Source organism: Halichoeres trimaculatus, unplaced genomic scaffold (assembly GCF_033239565.1).
Source record: "Halichoeres trimaculatus isolate MK-OKI-2021-1 unplaced genomic scaffold, fHalTri1.1 fHalTri1_scaffold_4, whole genome shotgun sequence".
Classification (NCBI taxonomy): domain Eukaryota; kingdom Metazoa; phylum Chordata; class Actinopteri; order Labriformes; family Labridae; genus Halichoeres; species Halichoeres trimaculatus.
Genome location: NW_027437182.1, coordinates 31,330,892 through 31,353,042, shown reverse-complemented (window position 1 = coordinate 31,353,042; position 22,151 = coordinate 31,330,892). Strand labels below are relative to the sequence as shown.

Below are 22,151 nucleotides of genomic sequence, written 5' to 3'. Positions count from 1 at the left end.
GAATAGCTTGGAGTTGATATTAAGACTCACCAAGAAGTGTTTGGCATTAAGAAGTTAGTTATTAAGCAGGAGGGAATATTTATCTTCAGATCACTTTCTTCTTCTATAATGATAGGGTCGTTGTCTCTAAACTGGAGGGCCAGGGGTTTGATCTCACTTCCTGGAGTCACATGCTGAAGTGTCCTTGAGCAAAACTGAACCCCAGATTTGCATGAAAAAGATGAACCAATGCTGATGGTGTCGTACTGTAGCAACGTCTGTGTATGGATAACGTGTGGATGTGTGACTGAGACCAGAAAGACTAGAAAAGTGCTATCTAATAACAAGTATGTTTACCATTTTTTTGCGTCAAAAGAGCAAAAATAATGTACAGATTTATTTAATAAAACAAAAAAAAACAATTGCATTACTCTATAAAATCTAGTTTTAAGAAATCATTGATGAGAATTACGATGATTGATAATTTGATGAAAGGTGACTTCAAGTGTTCTTCTACATTATATGTGTTATATGTAAATGTGGATCAGTCAGCGAAATAAACTTAAATTATTTCAAGCCCAGAAAAAGGAAAGCCTTTATATTTCTACAACAGGGAAATTTGCTTTATGGGTGGAAGAAAAAGTCAACACATCTAAGTATCAGGATTTTTGTGTAGCAAATTTAAATCAGGATATTTTTTTAAAGAATCAATTTTCTTTCCTTTTTTTTTTCAATCAAAATCCTTCATTTTTGTTTTAGTTTATAAGCTGAGTTGGAAAAAAGTTAAGATGTCAGATGCCCTGAATTAATCCTAAAAACTGGCTCACATGTGATGTGCACTTTTTGAGAAAATATGGCTCCTGGTATAGTCTGTAGACATACTCATCCTCATATTACTTTTTCACATTGTGTGGTGTTCAAAAAGCAAACTAGAATTCACAAAAATCTGAAATATTGATGAATGTCAACTAAAATCAAAAAGGCACCCCATAAATTGTAAAAGAATCAAATCAGGAGAAAAGTATATCGTCCCAGCCCTAATAATCATTACATTTCTCAATTACTAAAACAGTCTATTACAGCAACTCTAATATTTGTGTTATTCAGTGTAGAGATGGACCACATAATCAAAAGCCCAATTTAATAAAATGGTTAAATTGGTCTTTCTCACTATATTGTGGTGGATGTTAAATTCAGACATCATCAGGACACAGGAGAACACATTATGACATATAACAACCAGAACATCTGGTCATCTGTTATAAACATACATATGGTAATAAATCTGAGTCTATAAATTTATATTACACATTAAAAAGAAGCGATGTCAGATCTGTCCTTGAACGCATGCTTTGGTAGGAGCATCATCTCTACAGCGGTGGGTGATGGTACTCATGGGAAATGCAGTTTTCATCCCAGAAGCAGAGGAAATACAGATTTCAGCCAAACTGGTCACTGGAAGCAACATACCAAGAGAATTCCTCACACTGCTTTTAAAATGAATCACTGGCATTGTAAAGATACCATCAGCATGCTGTCGTCCATCTTTTTGTTGCTGTTAGAAATAATAAGACAAAACTCTTCTCAGGATGGTTGAGAGAACTAGTCCTTAACTGTTTACCTAATGCAATACTTGGCAGCAACCTATAAAGTTTATTCTTCATTTCTGACAAGTCTTCTGTTTTAGTTGCCTTGCCAGACTTTCTGTGTGTGAATGAAGCATGCAGAGGTTGCTGAGTGAGCTCACCTCCTCTTGTAGTTCAGCTCTGTTCTCCCCTCTCAGAGCACATGGACTCTCCATTTAAGATTCAGTTTGATAACTTTAACAAACTGCCAGCTCTCAGAGGGTCGGCAGGGAGCAGGAAGACGTCATGCCTGAGCTGAAGCAGGATTAGCATAGACGGTGTGTTTGTCTGTGGCTGAGCTACAGACAGCATCCCTGATTGTTTCTGCATATGACCAAAGGTAGTAAACCATCTGTCTCAGGAATCCTTCTCTCCACATGCACTGTGAGCTCCTGTTATCAGCTGGGTTTGAAGACCTTCACTGTGGCTTTGAGTTGTGTTTTCAAATGTAACTCCAAGGCCATGGACATGGTCTTTTATCAGTAGGGATGGAATGGTTCACAGAATCCACAGTTCTGTTCTTATCACGGTTTTGTTGTCACAGTTTTCGGTTTGGTTTGGTGTACATTGTTGTTTTTAACACCTTTATTTTTACCATATACTCTAATAATCCACTATTAACGGATTATTTTCACTTGATTCTGTCATGTATAGTCATGAAAAACCTGAAAGAATGAGTCTGTTTCAAATGTAAAAAAATTTAAACTGAGTGAAACATTGCTAGTTTCAACATGCCAACTCCTCAGTAAGGAAAGTCTCTATTGGCTGTCCCAGAAGTCACTAAAAGCCACTAAATGACGCTGCTGTCTAATTTGCGAAATAATCAATCTGCATGTAATTGTCATGGACTCTGGAGGAAAGAGAAATAACGTGGAAGAGACAGAAAACAGGAAAAACACAACCTCATGCATTTTTTTAGAACTACAAATATCCCTATTCTTGCTGTTTTATGTCAAAATATCAACCCTCCTCCTTTATCTGGGCTGGGGACTGGCAGAAGGGACCATAATGAGACATGCGCCTGCTTGATTTCATCTGCTGGACTGTCTCTGTGTTTTGGATAGGCTCACGTTTGCACACGTTGCTCATAGAGGAGATTAAAACACACATCAACGTCAGACTCCAAACTCCTGAAAAATCTCAAGAATAATCGTCTTTAAAAAACTCAACAGGGGGTCTGAAATCTCATCTGAAGTGCTCCCAGAGAGCAAAACAACTCAACGCCACAGGTACACGCCCTAATTCTGTCTTCCCCGCTCGTCATGTAAACAACACACACGCCTCCCCACAACTGTTCTGCTGTATCTTTTGCCTCGTGTTGTGTGTATGATCCGAGCTACATACTCGCTCCAAACTGAGCTGTAAAGCACACATGCCCCGAACCGAGTGAGCAAAACCAAACTGTTGGTTTTTTTCATAAACCATTTCATCTCGGCCTGTCACGATAACAAAATTTTGCTAGACGATAATTTTCCAAATTATTATTGCCGATCAACAATATTATTGTCAATATTATTTCTTTTTTTTTTCTTTTTTTCATTGATGTAATTATGATAAATGGGATAATAAAGTGAGTACACCATACCAAAAGCAAGAAACTTGAATTTCTTAAGAATATTTAACTGTAATTAAAAGGTCAGGATCTTTTGAATAAAATAAATTAAACAAAAAATATAAATTTAACAAACAAGAAAGAGAAAAAAAAATACAATGACAATGAAATGGACTCTCTTTTAAAAAAAAATACATGTCAATGAAAATAATTAATGATAATTAAACAATAAAACAAAACTAAAAAAACAAAAAAAACAATAAAAACTATAGCCTAAATAAAAGGGGGTTTATACAGTTTCTGAATTGTTTGTAACATGTACTTTTTCCCAGTCAATCCGTACTGTCTGTCAAACATTTTTAACATTTCTGGCTTTCAACCGTGTTGAAGGGCTGCATTTCTTTGGCAATGTAGCTGTCTTTGAGCGCCCACCATTTGGCGCTTTTATTTCTATTTACTTTGCAGACCAAAAGTCTCAGTAAGAGCGGATTGTCAAAGAACAAGGCTCCGCTGCACCTCCCTCTTCTTCTTCTTCATCGCCACTATTTTCAAATAAATGCGACATATCAGCTCGTTGGTGTTCATGAGCTCACACTTTGTTCATTCTGATAAAAAACAAAATATTCCCACACTGCGACTGTGGCAGGCGGCTTAAGAACCGTATCTTTCGTGCCATCACTCATATTAGCGTGTGTTTCCTCCTTATCCCTCAGGACGCTCGCTTCAGCTCTCTCCTTGTGTACGAGCGAGCAGCCCCTTCTTCACCCCAAAGATCGAATTTTTGACAGATGCTCACTCCGCTATAAATCCGCTACAGAACCTATGCACCCCAATGTTAGGAAAGATAGGCGTAGTGAGCCATCTTCTCATTCAGCCTCTTTGGTGGAAAGAGAGGAGGAAAACAAACATGCATACACGTGTCAGTTTATCGAGGCTGGCAAACCTACGGAGGACGTTTTTATTTATCGTTCGGTTAATTGATATATTGATTATCGTGACAGGCCTAGTTTCATCCCTACTTATTAGAGAGGTTGTTTGGTTAATGTTTGATTTTATTGCCTGGGAGAGCTCGTGACCACTGACTGCTCATCCTTAAGGCCCATGACTCCAGCTATAACATTCATTTACAGCCTCAATGCTGCTCTTTCTTTGCTGTTTCCTGGCATTCTGACCATCTACGTGATCATTTTAGAAGATGATGGATGGAGTTCGAGCTCTGTACATTTACTGGCTGTCTGCTGTAATAATGATCTTTTTGAGCCCAGTTTTCCGTGGATTATTCACCACTCCACTTGATCCCTAACACATTGCTTTGAGGAATTCTTCTTGATGGAAAGTCGGCACTAACAGGCTCTGTTTTTCACTTCTTGTATGCCATACCGCTCTGTGGCGCTGGGTTCTGCTGCACACTGTAGAGCTTAGATTTTCCAAGCTGACAGAATAAGTTGTTTCCTATTACAACCTGCAGTTTATCTAAAAGTCTTTCTTGGGGGAAAGTGCACAAAGACAGAACGCAATCTGACAAAGTCCACCTGGTGTTCCTCCTACCTCACACACCAATCTGCAGGAAACAGACTTTATCCGTGCTATCTAACTGTGGAAATTTTGCCAACGTGGTCATTTTTTGTAACAAGTGAGTATGTCACACTTGGCTTTAATCCTCTGGCTAAACACGCAAAAGTCGTATAAAACTCCCCAAAAGCGTTCAAATGTGTGCGAATTCTGGAGGGCCAAGTGCACGTATGACTGACCCTCCGTCTCCCCTCCTCCAAAGAGCTGAAAGGCAAGCAGGGGCTTTGAAAAAGAGCCCGTGAACAGCGAGGAGTGATTGGCAGCAGTATTCATTTCCTTCATGCCACTCTCCAAGGATCCTGTGGCTGAATAGAAGGAGCCCCTGCTTTCACGTCTTTTGTCTAAAAGCTGCAGCTCTCAGACAAAAGACGAGCTGCTGCTTTAAGGAGCTTTCTCCTTCTGTGTCAAAATCTGAAAATCTTTATCAGACAGATCCCTGAATACTTTTTTTGTCTTTTTGAAAATGGAGTGATAAAGAAACAGAGTAGGGTTTGTGTTAAAGAGTTGATTTTAAAGCTAGTTTCTTTGAGGAGTTTTTAGCTTTTCAGGACTAAAGCTGACATTGACGCCTCTTTACCAGCTACAAAACCAAACAACTAACAGCATGTCAGGACAACATTAGATTATTTCTGTTATTTCTAATATTGTCAAAAGAAAAACCACTTCTACTGGAACAGGGCTAAGTCATGGAAGTACTAAGAGGTGCCTTTTTTTTTCCTCAAGGTTGCCATACCTGACCCCAACCAAAAGTAGCCCACAGGAGCTTTAAATAGAAGAAACTTTAGAAAACAAGTATACCTTAGGAAACCAGAGAAAACACCAAAATATTTGTGCTAACGCTCACAGCCCCGGCTTTCAAACCACTGCTCTACTCACAAAGTGGCCCGTGCAAAACAGCAGCCAAAAATAGACGAGTGAGATGGCGTGCCTGAGACCTCCTTAACATGAAATCAGTCCGCCTTAAACAGCTAATCATTTCTCACTAAAGCATTTGATATTTGTTAAGCAAACCAAGGAGCCCCTTAAGGCACCATGTAACCATCAACATGGTGCCTATAAAGGGACATCAGTGGCAGACAGACTTGCTCAGTTTCTTCTCCCTGCCTTCATCCTCGTCTGCCCCAGGGAGCTGCATGGAATAAAAGGGAAAATGATGAATGGCTGCTTTGAAGTGAGTCAAAGAAAACCACACAGATTCTTCTTAATGTGTGTTTTTCTTCAAGCTCTGAGACACTTCTTTTAAGATTATTTTTTGTGCTTTTAGCCTGTAACGAACAGGACAACTGGAGGAAAAGAAAGAGGAAGTTAGGGGAAAGAGTTGACATGTTTGGAGTTATTTCTATGACCAGGAGAAACAGGACCACACTGTCATTGTCTTATTTTAAGTAAAAAGTGTCTTATTTCACCCGATATGAGCCACATTCAACTTATCAGTCCAGAAAAATGTCTTGTTTCAAGTTGTTTAAAGACAAAAATGAGGTCTGAATTGCTCGTAACAAGTAAAAAAAAAAACCTGCCAATGGAATAAGAAAAATTTGCTTGATAATTTGCTTAAAACTAGAACAATATATTAAAACAAGTCACTTTTCTCTGCTTCCATTGGCAGATTTTTTTAACTTGTTACAAGCAATAGGCTCTATGCACCGACCGCTTCCTCGTTGGCGTGTGGTGGAATGGGCTTATCCAGTTACTTAAAGAAGCAGTAGAAAGTGACAGTACATGGTGTTATTATGGCAGAGATTAAATAAATACAGTGTTTGCTGGAGTTGCTTAAAATTTCTGTTGATGATATACAGAGGATCCTCTAGGTATCTAGTACAACACCATATAGCAAGCCCTATAAAGGCTTTACAATGTATGTGTTTTTATTTGTTTGGAGCTTTGAAGGTAATTTGCTAGCAGTAGCTAGCCTGAGCTAGAAGACTTACTTTCGTGATTAAAGTTAAGAGCTCCATGTAGGCCTGTCACGATAATCAATAAAGCCTGCCACAGTCCCAGTGTGGGAATATTTTGTTTTTTCGTGTTCTTTGACAATCCGCTCTTACTGAGGCTTTTGGTCGGCAAAGTAAATAGAAATAAAAGCGCCAAATGGTGGGCGTTCAAAGACAGCTACATTGCCAAAGAAATGCAGCCCTTCAATACGGTTGAAAGCCAGAAATGTTAAAAATGTTTGACAGACAGTACGGATTGACTGGGAAAAAGTACATGTTACAAACAATTCAGGAACTGTATAAACTCCCTTTTATTTAGGCTATAGTTTTATTGTTGTTGTTGTTTTGGAGTTTTGTTATTTCTTTAGAGACAGGGTCTATGTTTTATTGTTTTTGATTAGTATTAAACATTTTCATTGACATGTATTATTTTCTAAAAGAGAGTCCATTTCATTTTTATTGTATTTTTTTCTCTTTCTTGTTTGTTAAATTTATTATATTTTTTGTTTAATTTATTTTATTTAAAAGATCCTGACCTTTAATTACAGTTAAATACTCTTAATAAATTAAAGTTTCTTGCTTTTGATATGGTGTACTCACTTTATTATCCCATTTATCATAATTACATCAATGAATAAATGGGAAAAAAAAATCAAAGTAACATTGACAATAAAATCGTTTATCTGCAATAATATTTTGGAAAATTATTGTCCAGCAAAATTTGTTATTGTGACAGGCCTAACTCCATGTCAATCTTACTTTAAAGTAAGTTTAATCATGTTTATATATACCTCTCAGTTCGTGTGTTAGTACTTTTATTAAGGAATAAGGTAAAAACGGGGCTACAAGAGATCTCCTTGAGGGCCCACTAATACATAACTTTCTTACAAGATATATGCTAGCGGGGAGCATACATTGATGAAGCTTCATTTTTCCAGCAAAATATCAACTTTCATTCCTGAGCACACAAAAAAGTGAAATGGTCTCGCACGAAAGAGTCATTTTTTAATCCACTCAACATGTTATATAGCTCTTAATCTACCAAGTCGCTATAGAGCACTTTGGAAATTGCATTGATATGCTAGCAGTTATTACACATCGATATATATATTTTTCAGCAGAATATCAACTTTCATCCCTGAACACATAAAAAAGTGAAAGGGTCTCACACAAGAGAGTCATTTTTAGTCTATTCAGCATGCAATATCTCTCCTACACCACACAGCAGTGGTTTGGAGATTGCTGAAAGAGCTGTCATCCCGTCTTGACAAGGATACCTATGCCCGATCACACGCAATCTTCTTTTAAGCGCGAAAAGATCAGGCCACAATTAAAAACAGGAACAGAACTATTAATATTAACCATACAGCAACAACAATAATGCACTGTTTTGGATGATCCAATGACAATCATTTCATATTATATTAGCTTTCGGTAGCACAAAGCTCTACGATGACTGGAAGTTTACATGCTACCCAGTTTCTAACCGGATATAAGCCTTGTAAGGCCTATTCAGATCTAGTTTTTGTCAGAAAACTGGAAATATGACATTTTTCTGGTCTGGTCAGGTGAATGTTGCTCACTTCAAGTCTATAAAGTGATTTCCTACGAAAAAAAAAGACAAAATCACTTGCTTAGATTTCAGCTTTTGCAGTGCACACATTCTTTACATGGGGCGCCTACTCTGCCAGCTAAGCCTGATTAGCACCCTGCTTTGGTATCACTTTGTCAGTTTGAATTTGTAAAGGTTCAGCTGAAATTTTAGATGAGAACGTCAGGTTATTTTTTCAGAGAAGATACTGCATCTTTAACTGTCCAAAACACTGTCAACAGCCAATGGGTGCCTCTCTTCTTGCTATAAAAGGACAGCTGCAAGCCAGAAAAGTAAATACAAAGTGAAATCAGAGATTTATCAAGCCCTCTCATTCTTAGAGGCAAAGTCAACATGTCCTCACTTTTGTTATGACACTTTCTCCGTTGGGGTCATGTTTGCTCCAGTTACATGGTGAAAGTAACCGGAGCAAGAAAATACCTCATCGTGTTGGATTCAAACTTTACCCAATGACTGCCTGCATCTCCTACAACTCCCAGTCTCCCCATGGAATATTAATCCAGCAGATACAGATCCAACAGCATTTTTATGACCTTGCAAATATGACAAATCAGTCACATTTTTCCCATGTGGGTTGTACGTGACCAAACTCACTCCTCTAATAAGTTGAATTCTGATCCCCTTAGGTCTGCGGTGTTGTATAGAGACATCTGAGAGTATGGTTTAGTGTTAATATCTTCGGAATGCTGCTTGTGTGAGACGAGCCTTTTTTTCACTGTAAAGCAGACAGCTGCACCAATCTCACACGACTCTGATACTCTTTGTGCCTCTAAACCAGCCTTACACTGCTGTCTGTTGAGACTCCAAACTGTTTATCTGTCATACTTAATCTGATAATCTGTATCTTCTTATTGTTAATCTGTGTAAAACAATTTTAGACATCTGTTAGCATTCAAGTATCCGAAGCCTCCTGTTGTGTCTATGCATCAGTCAGAGGCTGTGATCCAGTCTTGATCTTTAAGAGACATAATTAAATATCATAGTTAGGGATTCATACATGTGACTTTTTAAGTCTCAATTCAAATACTGAAACCCAGTACTGATTGATACTGATGCTGATCTGATCTGACACCAGTATTGATTTAACATCCAGTGTTTCTTAATATGAGGATGAGAGAGACTATTTGTTGTTAAATGTATGTTTTGGAATTTCCAGTCTTTTGTATTTAGTAAAAAAAACAAAACAATAATAACAGTTTGGCTGTGATTAACTGTAAACCTCAGCAGTGGATAAGTGAGGAATTAAACTTATTTCAAGTTGCTGTCTGAGTTTTTGATAAAACATGTGTGAAATACCTCTAAACTGCTGAGCCGCAGTAGTTATCTTCCTTCATGATCTTTAAGCTCTGCCTACCAAAAATGCAAAGGCTTGCGCAGAAGACAAAAAACAGAAATGAGTTGAATAGATCTGCCTTATGGATCAACCCTTTGTCACTGATATATGATCGTATTGTTTGAGTCTGTATCAGAGTTGATGATACCAGGATCAGGTTGGTGCACTGTTTCTCTCATTTTAATGTTTTTATAACAGCACATAAGCACAGTAAGGATGGGCTCTTTTCTCTGGTCACTGCTATTTTTTAATGTTTTTATGGACAGCTTTTAGATGAATTACAAACATTGTCTAACAATAACAGAAAAATTAGGGATGCACCAATCCAATTTTTTTCCATACCGATACCTGGGCTTTGGGTACCGACCGATACCTGTCTGATACTTGTGTTAGATAATAACGTGCGTGCCCTACTGTGGTACAAGACTGGTAATATTTGGGTAAAAGGCAAAAAATGAGTAGATTGAATAACTAATGTTAAATTTTTTTAAACTATTAAATATTTAAATGTTTACCAGACATTTCAAATTAAGTTGCCAAGAGCGCTGGTAATAAAAAAAAAAGAGAAAAGGCATAGAGCTATTTGCCTGGATCAGCAACATGGATCGTCCCTTTTCCACTGATACTGATCCAGCTTTAAAGGGACAGTTCCTTTTTTTTTTAAGTGGGGTTGTATGAGCTCTATGTGACCACTAAGGACATTAGATACAGTAGAAAGTTGTCTCCTCTCCCTCAGTAAGACACAAACTGTAAACGATGGTGACGAGGAAATAGATGCTAACAGGGAGAGACCGTACCAGATTCAAAGGCTATTTTCTCTGCCTACAAGAACTAAAATCAAAAAGTAATACCACAGTTTAAGAGTACGCTACATATAATAATTTTTAAATGCATTAAGTCTTCGGAAATATAAACATTTATCCGGACCTAACTAACTGGTCATGTATCCTTCCGTGCAGCACTAGTGCGCTCCGTCTCCCCTCCTCCTTTCAGCTGTAGGGAATGTAAACAAGCTATGCTCAGGGCGCCGGTTGTAGCCTTGTGTAAGTTTGATCAAGTATTGTAATTCTTTTGTTTGTACTCTAAGGAGCAGGGAAATCTGTGTGATGAGTTATACAGACGGCTTGTGAGCCAACAGTGTCCTCTAACTCAGACAAATCCTGAAGAGTGTCTGTAACCCAGTTCCACTCGTGACAGCAGTAACACTGAGCATTCGTGGGCACTGAGTCACAGCTCAGACATTTACACCACTGAGTATTTCCGACTCTATCTTGATGTCCAGTGTTCGCGGATGTTTCCTCTGTATTCCTTTCAGTCTCCATCCGTAGCAGCTCTGTGTAGCTACTTCGGTTCATGCTGGTATCCTTTTGGTTCCAAAGTGAATGGAACTTCATCGTCGCTGTCATAGTCACTCATTTTGAATTTCCCACGCTGCCTCACAATCCTTAAAGTACAAACAAAAGAATTACAATACTTGATCAAACTTACACGAGGCTAAAACCAGAGCCTGAAGCATAGCTTGTTTACATTCCCTACAGCTGAAAGGAGGAGGGGGGACGGAGCGCACCAACGCTGCGCAGAAGGATACATGACCAGTTAATTAGGTCCGGATAAATGTTTATATTTCAGAAGACTTAATGCACTTAAAAAATATTTTATGTAGTGTACTCTTAAACTGTGGTATTACTTTTTGATTTTAGTTCTTGTAGGCAGAGAAAATAGCCTTTGAATTTGTTACGGTATTTCCCTGTTAGCGCCTATTTCCTCATCACCATCGATTACAGTCTGTGTCTTACTGAGGGAGAGGAGACAACTTTCTATTGTATCTAATGTCCTTAGTGGTCACATAGAGCTCATACAACCCCACTTCAAAAAAACTGAACTGTCCCTTCAAGGGGCACTGATCCTGCGATACTGAATACAGGATTGGTATGGGTGCATCCCTAAAAAAATACATTTCCAAAGATAAATAACAGTAACATGAAGCAGTCAATTGAGTGTTATAGAAAGATTAATCAAGTATTTAGAAATCACTACTCATCTCTATTGCATACACAACATTTATACTGACTACTCGACATACAAGTAACTCAGTCAACAAATATACAGCTCGCTACTTCTCTGTTGCTCATGTTTGATGAGTAATGTGTTCTGTGAAAAAAGGCCTCTGAATGTTTCAACTCCCATTGCAACTTTTTTTGAAAGCTGTGAGAAAATCCGCAGTTCAAGGACACATCATTTATCAGGAAAAACTGCAGAATGAAGGAGGCAATGAGAGAATGCAGCAGCAGGGCCTGATGTGCTGTGTTAAGTTTTAAGGTTTAGGACTGTCAGAGCTTTAAGCTGTTCCATGAAGAGGTCATCTGAGGGTCTGAACTGAAAGACAACACAAATGACAAACCCAGACCTGAAACTCCAGTCGTGCAGACTTTTGTAACCTGGAGAAGGAGTTACAGCACAACAACCCCTGAATGGCCTACATGTCTGAGAGCTGACTGTGAGATGGGATGACATGTCAGGTGATTTCCTGCTGACATTGTTAACCCAGAGCCTCGTGTTGGAGCGGCTGTTAGAAAAGCAAGGATTGCTGGTTTGAGGAGAGAGTGGTGTCACATTTTTAAAAACACACTTTAAATGTTTATTTTAAGTTTGAGTACATTATTTTAGATTTGATAGCGCTGCATTACAACTATTTGCTTATTCAATCTTCCATTTTTGTTGAATCTTATTATCTGAGGAACATGTTTGCAGTGAACAGCCTCCAAAGCCAGGCCTGTTCACTTGTTATCTTCACCAGCATGTCTGATATCTGAAATCTAGAGAGCCTTCCTCTGTTATCCCCCTCCTCCTGCCTCATTCATGTCTGTGGATTTGTTTGGACTTTCCACTTGATAGAGTTTCACGCGGGCCCTCATTTTCTCCTTCCCTGGTTAATGTGGCCGGTATCTTCCAGCGAGCACTGAGGGGGGCGTTTATCTCCCGAGCACTCAGGGATGAAGGCTTCACGAGGTATAGTGTCGACTGTACGCACAAGAGGCTCTTTGTTAGATCCATCCTGGACCTTACCACCTGGTCACCGCCACCTTTTGTTCTCCTTCAAAGTCTGCAATGTGAGCCGCGGCTCGCTGAGGAAAACCTGCATGTGGACTCAAACGTCTGCAGGACCCAAAAATGTTGAAACAGACTTAGATGAGATTAATTCATCCCGATTTAATGCTGTGCTTTACATTTTTACGCTGCTGGATAAAAACAGACGTATTTTGAATGTGAACATCCCCTTCAAGAAATCTGTCTCGCTCCATGTCTTGTGCAATGAGAAAAATGTGGGAGGAGGAGAAGCCACAGCTAAAAGAAGTGCTTGTGCGTCCTTGAGCAAGGCCACTTAGCGGTTTACTTTACTCCTGTAGCGCTGCTTAGCATCCAACAGCAGAGGCCTGACTGCACAGAGGATGTCTGAGGTATGATGGAGGGTACTCGAGGAATGTCAGCAGGGTGTAAGCTGTTTCACTCAAATCCTTCAGACCACTCACAGAGATTACTTCCCACATTCCAAATGATAAAAGTCTTCGCTGTCGAAGAAGATGAAGTAGGACAAATCCTGTAAGGGCAAAATCGTCTGCTAGACAAGAAAATGTCATAAAATTTTGTCTTTGAGACACTCTTGACATTATTGGTCATCTAGAATGTGAGCAATGACCTGAACAACGGTGCAATCAATACACCTGTACAAAATGCAGAAAGAGGTTTGTCTTTGAGCCGTGGTATTTCAACCTGAAGATAGCGCTCCAAGAAGCAAGTAACCACTTCATCTAGTCTTGGCAATGTAGTTACGGGCTGTGGGCCTGTCTGTACTTCACAACTGTCAATAACACTGTTTTGTGGACAAGTAGGTGACTAGGATTTGGGGGTTTTGGAGCCCATCATGGATAAAGCAGCAACTTCTTGGCTAAGAATATGGGACAATGCGGAAGTAGGGATGCACCAATCTGATCCTGGTATGGGGTATCAGCGCCGATCCAGCCCCTCAAAGCTGGACTGGGTTTTGGTGGGAAGGATCGGTCCTAACTTAATACTAAAGCTTAACAATGATTTAATCTACAAGGTCCAAAATTTTACAATCAAATAATCATTTCTGTAAATTCTGAAGCAGTTTTTTTAACCAAACTGCTGTTTAACATTTAAACACTTCTAGTTTAAATAAATATTAACTTCAGATATTCCATGTTCTCTCATTTTTGTCTTTTACTCAAAACATTACCAGTCTTATCCCACAGTAAAGCTGCTAGTTATTATTAAACCCTGGTATCAGGATCGGTCGATACCAAAAGCCCAGGTATCGGTATCCGTATGGGGAACAGAAAAGCTGGATTGGTGCCGATGCTGAAGTGCTAAAATCTGCTGTTTCTCAAGTGTCTACTAGAGGCTGGCTCCGGAAGTCCCGGAAGTCACAAACACACCAAGCCAAAAAAAATCTGTTTTCAAAGCAGAAATTAACACACAACAATTAACATTCAAAAAAACGTCTCCTGTCTGAATTGCTAAGTTCACCATCGGCACACTCTGTACGGGGGTGAATTTTTTTCTAACTTGGCAGTTCAGAGGACATTAAGATCTCGCCCAATCAGAGGCACAGCTCAGTTCATGTTTCTGACGAGCGCCCCAGAAGTGTGCTCAAATATGGCCACTATAGCCAATCTACTTCAAAGTCTGTTTTAGAAATAGACGGGTGACATCAGGGTGACTACATCTATTAATCACACAGTTTATGGTCAGGGTGAGGCAAGGAGATGGGCCTTTAGCATCTTTGGAGACATCTACAAGGTGTCTGACTTTCGGTAAAGTCAGCCATGACCTTACATTGGCTAAACTTGCAAGGTTAATGACTTTGAAAAATAAACGCTTTTTTAAAAACTCCGCTCTGATAGAGAAATGAGCTTCTCAGATCAAAACCATTTTAAAAACAGGATGTAAACATGTATGTAGCCTCCAGTCTTTTTACATCCAGGCTTAAGCTAAAGTAGAGAGGACCTCAGTTTTTAGCACTTCCGGATTGTCTTAATTTCTGGAGGTTTCTGCTTCAATACCAGACGAAAAAGCTGCACAGCTTCATAGAAACTGCATTTTGCTGATTGCAGCAGAAGTCTTCACACAGAAATAACAGTAACAGTAAAAACTCACCTCTGAAAACCCATGTCATACCCAAGCAACTTATATTCCAAGTTTTACAGTAATTAAAAAACTAGCAACACAGATTGACAAAAATGCTGAAATAGAGACTTGGGCTAGCTAACAGGCTAGTAGACAAGCAGTATTTAAGAATTTGTTTTAGAGGGTGAGTTAAATCTTGATGGCACAGATCGTGACATGTGAGTGATCACAGAAAAAAGTTTTTCTGCTTCTTCTCTGGTGGTTTACGGCAGCTGGCATCCATGAAGTTGCATCACTGCCAACAGAAAAAGGTTTACTTTTGTTTCTCTTTCTTTGACTGGCAGCTCTGTTACCTGCTATAAGAGGTTCAACATTAACGTCCACAAAAATGCTTTTATTTATGCAACTGACATGCTCAAACTTGGAGGCTCAATTTCAAAGCTGCTGGATGAAATCTCTCTTGGCACAATTACAAAATGTTTTTAAGATTGTTTGATCAGACAGTTTAAATCAGGCTGAGGTTGATGTTTCAGAAGTATAAGAGAGTTCAACAGTTTATAACCTTTAATCAGGAATCCTTATTCAAGAACCAACATTGTCCTTACTAACAGAAATCATCAACACAACGGCCAGGTTTAGGATGTCAGAGTATGCTTATTTTCTATTAAATGAGCAGCTGATATTGTGAGTGATGATTGTGAGTTTCATCATGTTTTCTATGAACCACTCACTCATTTGATCTCACATGACCAGCATAAACAGTTTACCGTAGCGCTGATTTGAACCGTTGGCTCTTTTTGGCTGTCTGTCATGGTGGACCAAACTTTAAATCAACAACACCTTGTTTTATCCAAACATAGCTCAACATGTTGGTATGTGCTCCTCGATAGAGAATCGTTCTGACATCTTGTTTAGAGAAACGTATGAAAAATGGTTCAGAATGGAAATGGATCATATTCTGTAGCTGGAGAAGGAGGGATCAATCAGAGTTTAAAGAAATGAATACATTTTCTGATGTTTTCTCCTGAAAAAAAGTCAAACAAGATTCATTCTGAGGTTTGTTTTACTCTCAAAATTTCATCCTATGTTTGATCAGTTATGAAATCAACTTTAAAATTTGAAGATTTATCCAGATGAGCATTTTTAGCTCTTATCATTGTGCCTGCATGTTCTGGGGTGGTGTGTTTTCAGATCAGTGCAGGTGGCAGTACATCCCGCCCTGGATGTTGTTAATCACTTCACACCAGCAGAGAGAGAAATGGAAATGTCCAGCAGGAAATAATCCTTCAAAACATAACCAGCTGCCAAGTTATCACACTGGAATTCACAGTGGCGATGTTGTTCTCCATTAGCTTTGAAATAAGCTTGAAGCATTAAAACATCTGCATCTGTAGCAGCTAAAAAAAGACCGTAAAAGTGATTCTTTAGTGTGTTACTGTGAACAAACACTCTCTAGTCAGGCTTTCAATAGGAGTACTTTATTCCTCTGCTTTTTTTTACATTCCTTTTCAATCCCCCAGCCTTAAACACTCATTCTCTGTCCTCTTTCTATGTACACCGTCACGCTCCAACCGCTGTTTCTTACATTCCAGCTGATAAGTAGCTGCATGTAGTCAATGGTTACGGTGGGAGGGGCAAATTAGCCAGGCTCACACTCGCTCTGTTTGGGCCTTTCTGCCTGGTTGCATAGTTTAATTGGTATCAAAGCAGCGCGGCCACATGTTGAGACAAGGAAAGCGCACAGTTGACTCCAAGAGAGCCAATTATTACAGGAGGAGACTGTGTGGCCTTGTGCAGGTCTGTTGTGTACACATACAGTATATCCACATGAGAGCCTGTGTCAAGGTGTAGTAGTTTAACATCTTTCAAGTGTCTGATTTACAGTTTGGCACAAAGTTATACATGTTGTAAGTAAGTTTTTTCTTTCTTAACTATGGCAGAATAGTTGTAAGAGATACTAATCAAAACATGTTATTATACAGAGACTAAGTCTGAATCTGCTGTGGCATTTTAGTGTTAAAAGCTTTTGTGAGCTAGGTTTAATGGGATGTAACTTAACCCATGATCACGATCTAAATAAGGGTGTACAGTTGATGTTGTAGTTAGGAAATGGTCTCCTTTTGGTTTTTAGATCTGTGGACGCTGTTGAAAACAGTTTAAAACCAGTCTTTGTCTGCTTGTTTTTTATATCTTGCTTTTAAATATTTACTTTTAAATAGGCTTAAAATTATACTTTTAAGCTTGAAGGGGCTGCGAGGAGATTCAAAGTCATCCTGAAAAAGTGTCACTTATCCACACTTGAAAATGAGATCATCAGCACCAACATTACCGGTTACAAGTTATTTTAAAATGCTAATTCTTAGCTTCCTGATGGTTTAGCAGGACCGGATTGATTTATGAGACGTCGAAGTCTCGATGACAACACCACGCCAGCTGATGAAGTTTAGTAGTATTGTAAGGGTTAGGCGTGAGGCCCCACAGCTTAGGTTTAGGCATGGGGCCCTGAATGGTTAGGTTTAGGGGAAAGGCTGGGGTAGGGCTCATGAGAGACAAAAAACAAAGAGGGTCAGGGTTAGGTTTCATATAGCTTATAGATTAAGTTGTCTAGTATTAACTACCACAATGACCTTATTAAACACTTATTTATTTATTAGCAGTAATATAGGCTTATAAACAAATAATAATGTAAATAAGCATCTTATAAGTATTTAAAAAGGTTTTATTAATGCTTATTACAGGACCTTAATATAAAGTGTTACCGATAAATACCTTACCGTGTCACTTTGTATCCGGTGAAAAGTTGTCCTGAACAGAGAAAATACAAACACACTCCTGGTTAAAAGTGACGTCTTTACAACAGTGTGTGTGAGCCTCCAGGCCAGAAGGTGGACAGGCAGATTCTCTTTATAGCATCTTTCAAAACTTACTGTTTTTATTATTTTCTATCATTTGAAATGTGTAAAATTCAACAGCGTGCCTAGTTCCAGACAACAGAATGACTCAGCAAGTAGCTGGTTGAAACAAACTTTGAATTGATAATTTGTCAAAGATTTGCTTTAACAAACAGTGTGGATGTAGTTTGTTTTGCTTGGGATGAGTACACATCTGACCAATCAAAACGCTCATTGAAGGATGAGGATGGAGATTTTCAATCATGACTACCTTTTTTCAATGTGAGTTCAAATGAATTCTAAGTTTACTGTTTTATCATAAAATGTAGGTTTTCCAAGAGAATGGGGTTGCATTTACCTTATTGAAACTATGCCAATTTTTTGTGTTATTTAAAGGTTCATTGATGATGGAGTGGAGTCACTGAGATAGACTGATAAGACCTTTTTCTATGGGCATTGTGCACCAACTTAAGCTGGCAAAGTCACTCAGAGGGCTCAGCTACATAGCCTTTGAGGGAGAGGCTCAGACCACTGAGGACTTTTGTCCAGAAAAAAAGTCAGTCATAGGACTTTGACTTCAGATGTGTTGTTGGACTGTTTTCAAAATCAAGAATAGACCACGAGCCTCAAATCTGTATAATACAGCTCGTTATCCTCTCAAGTCTTGGAGATATAAAGTAAACCATATGTTTGTTCTGACTAATTGTTTGCTTACTATGGATATCATTTGTAAAAGTTTTATTTGAAGTTCTAATGGAACCAATAAGAAAGCGTTTCCTCTCCTTAATGGAAGGAAAAGCCAGCTATCTGACTCTTTGGGCTGGGTTGAGAGCAGTTTATGTAACACCCATCCCCTCTTTAAGTTGGTAAATGCCTGAGAATGTTTTTAATTGAGCCAATGTGAGAGAGGTCTAAGAGCTGCAGCTCTGTGACAGCCCCAGGGTATTGGGGGAGCCTGGGCACATTCCTCCCCTCTCTTTTAACTAGATACTTAGAGACTGATAGACAGACCCCACTCTGCCACACAGATGCTTTCAAGGACTGATAACACTGCCTTGGGCCAGGGTCGGGGATTTTAACAGTACACATAAGAACTGTACGTCTTCCTGATGCATCAGGAGCCCGGTGAAAACACTCCCTGATGTTGGTCGATACAAAAAAAGTAGAAGAACTCACAGAGATGTTTATTGCTCATGTGTTTTTGCATTCCCAGCTATGCATCTGATTAAGCCTGAGTGTTTGAGCAGTGTGGATGCTTTATAGAAGCTCACAGTTTTTATACGTAAGGCATTCCAGCCCTTTCCTCTTAACCCTTCCCCTGCCCAATTTGGTTTCCTGGTTAGAAAATTGCGGTCATATTTTGGATGTTGTCTCACTTGAGCGTTTTGAAGTTTTCCACTTGGGCACTAAGAGGTCTCAAGTACTAACAGATGTGGTTAGTCCATCTCGCTTGTTTGGAGGGGGACTGTGCATCCAAGCTCCAAATAGTCGCAGTGGATATTTGACCAATTTCTTCAGGCTTGATAAATTTTGTCTTAACCAGAAAAGACATGTTCCCTCATATAAAGTTTGTTTTTATCCTGTTTCAAGGAGGTAAACTTAATCCAACGTGTGTGTCCTCTGTCCTCACACAGGCCTGGATGCTGAACTCTACTACGTGCGGGACAATGTGGTGAATCATTATGCTCTCTCCTTTACCCTGCCGGTGCCCAGCGAGACCCACAGCCTCCACTTCACATGGCATTCCAAGACGAAGGTAAGTTGCATCATAGAAAATCACTCATCTGTCACTTCAAGATACAACTTCTGCTTTACGTCTGTTGTTTACGACTTTTGTCCAACTTTTTAGGTTGACTACCGGCTGGGCTTCCACATAGAGAATCCTCTGGCCATGAACCAACCACGGACCAACATCTCTATCCAGGGGGAGGTGCCCCGTGTCCCCTCTGGTGAGTCAAATATGGAACTGTCTCTTACCTTATGAATCTGTTTTTATCTGACTTGATGTATGTTTGTCAAATAAATTGATGGATGCTTTTAAAATATGAGAAGTTTAGCCGTAAATCAGCAACAGTTTGATCATAATCATAGACTGTGTTAAACATTGACGCAGTCTTCCCGACCTCACCTGTCTGTTTCTAAAACAGAAAATGAATGATGATCAGCTATAGCAGCCATATTGGTAGTGGCAAGGGTTTTGGGTACATCTATAGGGCCCCTGTCGGTCACGTGACCCTGAGCTGTGCCTCTGATTGGGCGAGCTTGCGATCTTAATATCCCCTGAACTGCAGAGTTAGAAAAAATTTCATCCCCAGTACAGTGTGTGCTGATAGTAAAGTTAGATGAGAAAGTCAATAAGGTGATACCAGTGTCCTAAATTATGTGATGACTTCAACGAGTAGGCTAGTTTTTCATATAGACTAAAATCTTGGTCTTGCTTTAACCATTCTCTCTCAGAGCCAAAGCTAGCTTGGTGTTGCTTTCAGTCTGACACTCACTCTTTTCACATTTTTATGAGAAAATAGTTCAGACATTGAATGTGAAATTCACTCTACTATTACCATTTACTCTAAACATCTCATCAGGGAATAAACTTCTGCTTATATTGTGCCATCGATTTAAATGTTAGTCATTTGTTTGACTCTGTTCACAGTCGCAGCTTTGAGACAGTGATGATAAGTCAAACAGAAATAGTCAGGATTTTGAAAAACCCACTCACCTTTCAATTTCTGTATTGCTGCTAATATTTTAGGAGATCATTTTACGCATTGCAGAATCTAAATTTCTCTATATCACATTTGTTTGTGTGTCAACAGTGTTCAGAGTGGACCTCTTCTGCTCCGGCAAGGTGGATGGTGAGGCTGTTTTAACAGTGCAGCTCAATCTGACCATACATGCTAACAACTACACAGTGCTCAACTTCAAGAGGAGGAAAATGTGCTACAAAAGTGAGTACCAACTGGGTAATGGTCGGATTATCTTCTTTTGTTGTATCATAAATCTTATATATCAACCTACAAACTAGGGCTGCACGATATGGCCAAAATCCAAGATCTCGATATTTGTAGGCTATATCTCGATACACGATATATATCTCGATATTCTGATTTCTCCTCTAAATCACTATATCAATGTTAAATCCAACACTTTAAAGCATTAAATGACATCAGTTTACTGATTTAAGCAGACCTTTTAGTTGGATTTTTAAAATTTCATTGCAAAAAGGTGAAATCTCATTCAGGTAAAGTTTAGCAAACCTTTTATTTCAAACCAAACTTTATGTAGTTACATATTTTTAGCTTCGGTAAAATAATTTATTCAGATTAATTCAACTGACTGATTATTATATTATATTATATCATATTATATTATATTATATTATGTTATATTATATTATATTATATTATGTTATATTATATTATATTATATTATGTTATATTATATTATGTTATATTATATTAAATTATAATATATTATGTTATGTTATATTATATTATATTATATTATATTATGTTATATTATATTATATTATAATATATTATGTTATGTTATATTATATTATATTATATTATATTTTACTTTGAAAATATCATGAACAAAAGTTGGAGATAATGTCACTTTTATTTACATTATGCAGCTCCCTGGATAATGTTGGTCATGCTGAAAGGACTCTAGTGACTTCTGTCTTTGAGCCTGAGGTCCGGTTGAATTGTTTTGGGTTTGGGTTTGTCTTCTGATAATATCCCAGCTAGCAGTATTTTGGTATTCAGCTGTAAAATAGCATCAAACTCATCTCCCATCATGTACTCAGAGAGAGGGGACAGAGTGCGCTGAAAAGTGAAAGAGAAAGTTAAAAACATGTGTTTGTTTCTCGTTGTGGAGAGCTGGAAGAGAATCAGGGATCATACAGGCAGCAAATCAAATCCAAATTAGCAACGACACTCTAGAAACCCAGCCCCGGGAACCCACAACCCAAGGCTGATAAGACATGCAAGCGACTTTTCTTCTCTCCTCTTCTAATATCATTGCAGGCATGCGCAGGAGAATTTTTCTGGGTGGGCGGGGGAGCGTGGTGCTCGCTGTGAGAGGAGCACCGGCTGAGTAGCAGAGTGAAACGAGCGAATCACCGAAGAGATTTACGCTCTGACTACTGAAAAAAAAAAAGTTTTCTGTTTATACTTGATGATTGCGATATAGACGTTTCATATAATTCACGTGCAAAAATCCGCGATACATCGAGTATATTCAATATATCCCCCAGCCCTACTACAAACTATCATAGACTAAATTTGTCATATAAAGTGCCGTAGAAAGCATTGGTGAAGGATGATGGTATGTCTAAAGAGAACTTAGCTTTATTCACGGGATTTTCTGTCAACGTAGAATAAGAAACTTTTTATATTCTGTGTTTAGATTGCACCATCCTCAAACAACCTAAAGATTTGTGTGGATAAGAAGTTTCTTACCTCATTTCTAATAAATAAAGCTTATTCCCATATTAGTTTGAG

The 22,151-nt window shown here is 38.7% G+C and overlaps 1 protein-coding gene across 2 annotated transcripts in view; it reads left to right on the top strand.

The window, feature by feature from the left end:
• Positions 1 to 22,151, top strand: part of ryk (receptor like tyrosine kinase) — a 61,624-nt gene that overhangs the window by 9,325 nt on the left and 30,148 nt on the right. For both annotated transcript variants that reach the window (XM_074668571.1, XM_074668570.1), the window contains exons 2-4: positions 19,278 to 19,399; positions 19,493 to 19,592; positions 20,460 to 20,591. In XM_074668571.1, coding sequence (XP_074524672.1) covers positions 19,278 to 19,399; positions 19,493 to 19,592; positions 20,460 to 20,591 — 354 coding nt within the window. The remainder of the gene's footprint in view (positions 1 to 19,277; positions 19,400 to 19,492; positions 19,593 to 20,459; positions 20,592 to 22,151) is intronic.